At 36.9% G+C, this 9,046-nt stretch overlaps 2 protein-coding genes across 2 annotated transcripts; one reads left to right on the plus strand and one right to left on the minus strand.

Annotated features, from left to right (window-relative positions):
• Positions 1-232: 232 nt before the first annotated feature.
• Positions 233-2,398, plus strand: morn3 (MORN repeat containing 3). The gene is made up of 6 exons (XM_084746644.1): positions 233-319; positions 1,214-1,371; positions 1,456-1,613; positions 1,704-1,863; positions 1,953-2,137; positions 2,297-2,398. Exons 2-6 carry the CDS (start codon positions 1,227-1,229, stop codon positions 2,396-2,398), a joined length of 750 nt encoding a protein of 249 aa, XP_084602770.1. The 5' UTR covers positions 233-319; positions 1,214-1,226.
• A 2,996-nt stretch (positions 2,399-5,394) lies between these two features.
• On the minus strand, positions 5,395-8,325 carry orai1b (ORAI calcium release-activated calcium modulator 1b). The gene is made up of 2 exons (XM_084746560.1): positions 7,880-8,325; positions 5,395-6,487 (listed from the first exon to the last, which is right to left on the minus strand). The coding sequence occupies exons 1-2, from the start codon at positions 7,991-7,993 to the stop codon at positions 5,933-5,935; spliced, it is 669 nt and encodes a 222-aa protein (XP_084602686.1). The 5' UTR covers positions 7,994-8,325; the 3' UTR covers positions 5,395-5,932.
• Between the last annotated feature and the right edge of the window lie 721 nt (positions 8,326-9,046).

Here is a 9,046-nt window from a genome sequence, read left to right on the forward strand (position 1 = left end):
CTTACAACAAAATAAATAAACGACCAAACACTAGCTGCCCCCCGCCAGACACATTTAAATGAAAGTTAGATTGACTTTTAATCTTTTAATCACTGTACTAACTACAAGTCTGTTGCTAGGATACAACGAACGCTTGGTTTTGTTTTAGTTGCAGACCAGCTAGCTAACTAGATTAGGAAAGTTTATAGTGCTAGCTACCTGTGTAACATGTTTTCTTAATTTATGCGCATGAGCTGGATGGCTTTAGTTTACAGGGGGGTTGAGTTTAAGTAAGTCATCCGCCTGGACACATCGCTAAGGTACAAATACTTGGCTCGCAGTGAGTATTTGACATCATACTTTGGCTGGTGTTAAGTTACACTGTAACTTATAGTTACCTTAACTAGCTAGCATTAAAACAACAGCTTACTTGACTAATTTAAATATAACTTTATCCTGAATGTAGGTTCTTTTGCATTAGTTTACATCCTATTTTCATTCAGCTCTGTCTTTAACATAAATTCCAAAACATGCTGTAATATTTACTCACAAAGAATAGGTTGTCTGACGTTTATGTCTAAAATATTTTGTATTTGGCAAAACCTTTTTCAAATATGCACGCATTTCTTGCACCCTGTTTGTTAACAGTATTTACATTTCATTTCCTGTACTGACGGAAGTAGAAACAGACTTACATGTCAGTTGACTGATATTATTGGCCCATCATAGCTATATTGGTATATTGGTATCGACATACATGTTGTCTGATATGCGCCTATGTGACAACAGAACATAATGCAAATAGTTTTTATATGTTAGCTTTATAGGCAGCCTTCTGTGTATATTTGATCCTGTTTCTGAATTCAGGTCTAATGTCAAATGTCTAATGTCAAAAATACCAGTTAAAATTTACTATTCACTGCCCTGACATCATTATGGACAATTAAGCTGATGGCTAAACTGTAAAATATCCTGCCTGTATTACATATCTTTGTCACAAGTGTTGACTACTTTTGAGGCAACATATTTTATATTGTGTATACAAAATATTGTGTGATATATTGATAATCACCCCCCCCAATATTGGTTTCACCATTGGCCCCAAAAATGCCCAAGACAGAAGGGCAATGTAGAGTTTTTCTCTCTCTGAAATGGGAATGTTGATGTAGGGGGAACCTGTACAGCTTCATCTGTGTAACATGTCATTTACTGTGTGTGTTATGATTTTCATCAGGCTCTTCCCAGCCATGACATATATTAAAACATCTCAAAAAAATCAGCCATTGTCAACTGTGCTGGACATCAAGTCACAGAAATGTGGACTGCGGTGCACAGTTTTCTCAGTCAGTGGAAATAAATACATCGGAGAGTGGCAAGACAACAAGAAGCATGGTGAGAATTTTATGTGCATCTGAAACATGATATACTTAAGCTACACTATAATGTAATCGTTTTCTTAATTTTTTTTTTTTCAAGGCAAGGGGACTCAGGTGTGGAAGAAGTCTGGTGCCATTTATAAAGGAGACTGGAAATTTGGAAAATGTGATGGATATGGTACCTACAGCGTGCTGCTCCCAGAAACAAAGGAGTATACAAGGAAGTACTGTGGAGGATGGAAGAATGGAAAGAAGCATGTATGTATTTAATATACTGATACACATGCACATTGTAACACACTTATGTACAATCTCTAATATGTTTTGAATCATTTTCTGTCTCTTTAGGGGTATGGGATGTACTTCTACAATACCTCTGCAGTTTATGAGGGGGAGTGGTGTGAGGACCAACGGAGTGGTTGGGGACGGATGTACTTTGAGTCTGGAGATATCTATGAAGGAGAGTGGAAGAAGGATAAAAATCATGGACAGGGGATCATTCGACTTGGTAAGAGAACTTTGCTTTACTTATATTTTTTAAGATGTATAGGACAAGATGGTGAATTTTAAAATTTGACTTCCCAATTGGTGTCCAAGCAAATGGAAATTGGTATGAAGGCACCTGGCAAGATGGCAAGAAGAATGGCAATGGAAAGTTCTACTATACCGACAAAGGTCAGCTTTATGATGGGCTTTGGGTGGATGGAGTAGCAAAATGTGGGACCCTGTCTGATTTTGGGAGGGATGAAGCACCAAACCCAGCAAAGTATCCAATTCCACAGGTATGATTTTTTGACTAGATATTTTTTACAGCCACACATAACAGTTTACAAGCAGTAACTGTCACTACTGATGTGACACAATAAAATAATCATGGACAAGAAAGCACTTTTCCAATACACTATTGTGGATTAAAATATGACTATATCATTTTTTCCAAGCTACACCTTGTGGACATGGAGTTGGTTTTAAGGGAAGCTCAGTCAGCCATCAGTCTTGAAGAACAACAAGAGGATCATCAGCAAGCTTCCACTCCGCCATAAGCTCACCTACAAGAATAAAAAGAGAAAATAAATGGCATGATGGGATTCAGCATGCCAAGTTTTGTCAAAATTTGTACACACAAATAAGTTGTTCAAAGTAAGTTGTAAAAAATCTATTCATGTTTCAAATGAGCTGAAATCAACAGTGATATGATTTAACATGTTAACACAGATTATTAAACACTGTAACTGCCATTCTAACTAACTCTCATTATCACATAGTAGAGCAGTTCAATTCTAGAGATCTGAAAACAGTGTTAAGCTACATACATGAAGAAAAATACCTAATGATATTAATTAATTACTGGATTAACTACATAATGCAACTTGATACTAATGTACAGCAAATACACTAGGTCTGTGCAATAAAACAGTAGCATTACTTCATCAATAGCGATAAGATAATTTCAATAAAATGTTAAATAGTTTAAGTTAAGTGCTTTTAATGCAGACCAGTATGACAGAACATAACGAATACAGCATGGCTGTGGGAAAATGAGTGTAGACAGTGAGGAAACTCAGTCAAGTCTTCTAAGTCTATTGCCCATGTGCCTTAATAAATTAAGTGGTGAAATTCAAAATAAAATGGTTAAATTCAATCTTTTTCTCCTGGTCTTTATTTAAAATATCTCATCAAGAACTAGAATTACCGTGTTAAAGTTGTATACCTCCACCAACCAGACAAGTTCCAACGAGAAACAAGCTTTCTTCACTTAGAGATTGTTTTTATAGAGGAGAACAGATGATGGATAGAGCTGAAAATTATGGTGTCACAGTGAAGTTGACTTTTATCTTTTGCATATAAACTGTCATCACATCATCATTTTATCCTGTTAGACATTTGTGTGAAATGTTGTCATGATCTAAATTTAATCCTTGAGTCCATATGAACCAAGTCTGAAGACGTTCTAAGAATTATTAAGATATCATATTCATGATAATGGGATGTATGTACAGACAGATGGATGGACGGACAACCTGAAAACGTAATGGTGCAGCCACGGTTGTCGCTGGCATGGAGGCATAATTATCAATAATTAATATAAACTGAAATGAAACATTTAACATGATACATTTTCAGCTATATCACCCAGCCCTAAAACACACAATCAAGGGTTGTCAAATATGGAATATCATGAAATATTCAAAAGAAACATCCACTTATTATCTCTTTTAGGGATCGATCAAATGTCAGCCTTTCTGACATTACAGTAGTACACCCTGAAAGCCCCTGTGAACTTGTAACAGTTAACTGATAAACAAGCCACACTTTATGTAGTAAGAAAGCTAGAATGCTGTGTTCATAGTTTAATCATTTATCTAATCATTCAGAAAAATACGAACTCCCACAATGAACTCAGAAAGAAAAGGATCTCCTCTCATTACCACCCCAGCCAAACTTCGAATTATGATGGAATATGTGCACCAACATGAGACAACTTGTCGCCTGTCGATATCCCACTGTCTTACCTTTCACATCTGAATGCATCTCCAACCACATCTGCCTCCTCCAACGCAGACTGCTAACTCAAACAGATAAGCTTCTCTAAATTGTTGAGAATAGAATCCCAGTAAAATTAGGTTTGAATAAACAACAGTCTGATTGATTGATGATCATGTGACATGTGGAGTGCTGACTGTTTAGGCTTCACAAAATGAAGCATAGAGGAATACTGCTAGTATCTAATATTAACAGGTACCTCTACAGAGGTCAGAATGTGATTATGCAGTATGTGTAATGAGTCAGAATTCTTCAAAAAGCTTTAAGTGCCAAGAGGAGAAATTAAAACATATGATTAAACAGGCCTCAGTTGGTTATCCAGCATGAGGGTGGTGATTGGTGAAAACAGATTTGTATTTATTATTTGCTATTTATCCATCTACAGTAGATTGTTTTGATGTGAGTTGCTGAGTTTTGGAAGAATCGGCTGTAGATGTCTGCTTTTTCTCTCCAGTATAATGGAACTAGATGGCACTCAGCCTGTGATGCCAAAAATACATTTGAAAAACTCAACAGCACTGTTGTGAGGAGTTTCATGTAGGAACTATTTTCTTCCTAAAATACTAGCAGGTATGGTGAGCGCAAAAATAGCATGAAAGGGTCATGCACACCTTCATGTGTCTTGCAGACAGATGCGTAGGAGGAAAATCCACGAGCAAGAGAAGAGAGAACACCCGCACATTGTTCTTTACTTGCACATAACTGAACTTACCAGACTGTTCTATTATTTGCCTTTACCCACCTCATTATTAAATCCACATCACTGATGATTATTTATCAAAGATCTCATTGTGTTAATAATTTTGAAAGCACCAATAGTCATCCATTCAGTATTTTTTCAATATAGATATTGAGGCATTTAGTAAGCAATATTAGGCTATTTGATGGTATGTTATTTTAGAGAAGATGTGTATATTGATATGTATATTGTTTATCACAGACTAGCCTTAACTTATTAAAAATATCAAGCTATTATTTATAAGCCACATATAGCCCAGCTCAATCATGACAAGAAGTTAAAACTCAACAGAGGAGGAACCCATTAACATTTAAATCCCATTCTGTCACAAGCATGAGCCTCTTGTCCATGAATAAATGGACATTTCCTTCTGCACTGTGATGCAGCATTTAGTAGAGAAACTACATGAAACTGCTCACAAAGTCTGTGGACTGTCTTGAATCATGATTTCTGGAAAGACATTGCTGTTGATACATTTTTTGGCGCTTTGAGCACCACAAGCACAAATCTCTTTAGTTCCATTGTATTAGAGAGAGGACAGACATGTCTATGGACGATTCCTCCACTATCAAAACTAGATGGATAAATAGCACTACAGTTTTTGGGTGAACTGTGTCTTTATGTCTTCTCATGAACATAAATTGTTGCATTTGCAAAAATTTCCACGTCACCTTCTTAACCTTTGTCAATGACTACAAGTAAGTTCCACAGATATGTATTCATATACTACATCAAAAATATTTTTGAAATTTTGAATGCCACTTGGTAAAAACAAGTTTATTTTAAGACTACAGCCTGCGCTACAGTTGTCAAATATTCTCTTTTAATACTGGAGTTTGACAGCTGTTGAGTCAGGCAGTACAATCACGAATGGTGAACATTACTGGAAACCATGTACACAGTGAACATACAGGGTTAAATACTTGTGGTTTACAAAACACGACAAGATCATATATATATTAACAGTGTTCACTGACAAACAGACAGCTAAATGCAGCAGGCAACAGACAGGATTCCAAGTTATTATTCAGATGTCTCTGCCATAATGTGAGAGATAAAACAAGCAAGTACCACAGTTAAGACTTAACAATTTCAAGTTACATGCACTATGGCAGATTTGTGAGTTCACAGTTGATCAAACGTGTTTTCTAAAAAATACAATCTCTTTTCACAAAAGTAAATTTCACAACAAAAAAGTGACATCTTCATTCCTTGTAAAAAAAAAATTAGAAGCCAATAATGTGGCTACTGGCTTGGAGGAATCCCAAACAGTCAAGAGTCCCACCATAAGTTTCTAAGGGAAATGTGAGCTTGGAGACTGCAAGATGGAAGAGTCCCCTCTGTTGTCCAGCTCGTTCTGTAGCCTGGTGAGATTAGACAGCTCCTCCAGCTCCTGAAATTGTCTGTCAGTCTTGTGGCTGACCAAGGAGCGGTAGAAATGCACAGCAAAGACTATGAAGACTAAACCAAAGGGGACCATAATAGAGGTGGACGTGATAGCAGCAGCCACACCAGATGAAACTGTATTATTACTGGATTTGGGCTTAACGGGCAAAAATTTGACCCAGCAGAGTAGAACCACCTCAGCCAGGAAGAGCAAAGTACCGATAACTGTGGAAAAAGCCCACGCCAGTTCAATGTGTCGGTGCATTCGCTCATGTGGAGACTCCTTCACGGAGTTGAGGTTGTGGACGTTGCTGACAGCCTCTATGTTTGGCAAAATGCAGGTGCTGACCATCAGAGCGAACAGGTGAACAGCCACAAGCACAGTAGTGCAGGCACTGAAGGCAATGAGGAGAGCAGGAGGGTAGGGGTAGCTGTTGTCCAGCTGCACTTCTACCATGGCCACCTGGGAAAAAGACAGGAAACAACTTTATACACACACACAACATACACATACTTTGCAATATCACAGATTAATCCAGGGTTTCCCAAACTTTTTCTTGTCAAGGACTCCCGTAATAGATACACACTGAACCACGGACCCTCAGTTTGACTTTGTTTTTAATTTTTAGATTAGAAGATAAAGTCTTCATAGTCAATCAATGATCAAACTAGGATCACTAACAGTTACAGTCAATCAAAACGATGTCTTCCCTTGTTGTTGCAACTAGTTACTTTAGTTTTGTATTTTTAATTACTTTTGAATTTTATTTCATTTTCAACTCAGTTTTGTTTCAGTTAAGTTTCCAGGATGGGTTTGCTTATTTGAGTTTAATGTTTATTGGTTATAAATATTTTTTTTTCAGTATTAGTAATAGTTCCAGTAGTAGTAGTAGTAGTAATAAGGGGCTATTTTTCAGGGGAAAGATTTAAAAGGTTCAGAGTAGGTGTTATAATATAAATACAACGCTTTGTGAAGGCAGTTGACTCACAGTCATGTAGACAAACCAGTCTCATTTAACATATGTACCAGTGCCTCCTCATGCTTGTTATACTGACAGATTTGACCAAAAAGACAAGATGGCCACATACAAAATTCTACTGTGACGTTATTTTTAGTAGGCTAAAACAGTATGCGAGATTTTTTAGTATGTCCAGAACCTAATTATGAAAACAGTACTATGAGAGATGGACATTATTTACAGGGAAATCTTACAATATGCACTGAGTGTTTATTACGCCAGCATAAATATCCCACAGTGCAATGCAGCCATGACAACAACATAACAGAAAGAGGCAGACAGCGGTTAAAGCAGCTCTGATGAAACAATGCTTTAATTTAAATGTAAGTAGAGCTGCAAAGATTAATCAATTAGTCAACTATTAAATCAATTGACATTTATTTTGAGAATTGTTTTGAGTCATTTTTTCATACGAAAAATCCAATTTCTAATTCTGTTTTCTAATCGACAACAAAAATAATTGTTAATATCAGCACTAAATCTAAGTAAGGTTTTACTATTCTAGGCGCAATTTACTTTTTGAATTAGTTCAGTGTTGGCAGGCATTACCATGGTTATGTGTCTCAAACTGGTTTAGTTTTTTCTTCAGTTTAATTTCTATTTTAACTGAAATTAACTGTTTTTTCACACCTAGTTTTGTTTAGTCTTAGTTAACCACAATAACCTTGGTTCCAACTTCCAAAAAAATCCCATAAAAGTAAGAATATTTTATTCTCGCTATTGCTGGGGGCGCACTACGACCCACTGGAAGTCCCGTGTTGGTCCCCGGACCCCAGCTTGAAAACCACCGTCTCAATCTAGAGGAGAGTAAGAAGATGATTTGAGGACAATGTTACCATAGCAAATCCGGAGAGCAGGGCTGATGTCCGGCTGGAAGCCTTCAGTTTGGCTCGGCTCAGGTAGAGCTTCCTCCAGGACAGAGCCTGCAGTGAGTGCTCGTTCAGACTCATGTCGCTCCCGGTATCAAACGAGTGGACGAGCGGCGCTGACGTAGTTACCGTGTTACTCCCGAGGACCACGACAGAAACAAGCCTTCAACATGCCAACGGTCTACACTTACAAAACATTTCACCTCGCCAGCTGACGGAACTGCGGAAGCTATTTTTTTTCCACCGCTAGTCACCAACGTGTTGTGCTGCCGCCTGCACCTTACATTACCCATAAGTCAGCGCGCCTTCAAGGAAGGCAACATCCGCTAACTGTCGGCTGCGGTCGCTCTGTTATGTGCTTACTAATGAGCGCTAAGTTAAAACCGATGTGATTGCCACGTTCATTGAGGAGTAATTGAGATCCAATAGATGTTTTTCTCAATTTCAACTGTTGAACGTCCCGTCACAGCAGCCCACGTGACGCACGTTACGTGCAGCGAATAGAAAAAGAATATAAACTAATTATTATTAAGCTTAAATTATTTACAGTACTAGATATGTTTAACTTTTGAGATAAGCCAAATTTCCTTACTGTGGTGTAGTTTTTTTCAATATATGTTTTTTTTAATTTCTGTTTTACATTTTATTTCAGTCATTTTGTATTAGGTTTTGTTCATACTCAACCTGTTATAATTTTGATAGATAAGAAATGTCTGAATGTCTTATTTGTCTGTATGTTATATGTCTAATTAAGATTGAAAAAAAACCCCAGCAACTATTAGTGTGATTGTCTGAGATCAAAAACCATAAATATAGATTTCTTTTCTCGCCAAGATATCCTGTTAGGAGTCATTTTGAACAGCAAATACCATCAAATTATAGTTAATAATATTATTATAACCAAGTATTTGTATGTATGATGTTGTTATGCAACAATTATGCCTCCCATGCAATGCAGATATGAACTGTACTGAAGTAAAAGGTCAAAAAGTGTGAATAATTGCAATTAATCACACACATATGAATACTGTTTTGGAAAAATTCCCAAATTATGATATTTTACTCAAAAACATTTTGGCATTATTGGCCCATGAATAAAACATTAATAGATAGTAATAGAAATAATTTGAATGC

The sequence above is a fragment of the Lutjanus erythropterus genome, chromosome 20 (genome assembly GCF_056507025.1).
Source record: "Lutjanus erythropterus isolate fLutEry1 chromosome 20, fLutEry1.hap2, whole genome shotgun sequence".
In the NCBI taxonomy this organism is placed as follows: domain Eukaryota; kingdom Metazoa; phylum Chordata; class Actinopteri; order Lutjaniformes; family Lutjanidae; genus Lutjanus; species Lutjanus erythropterus.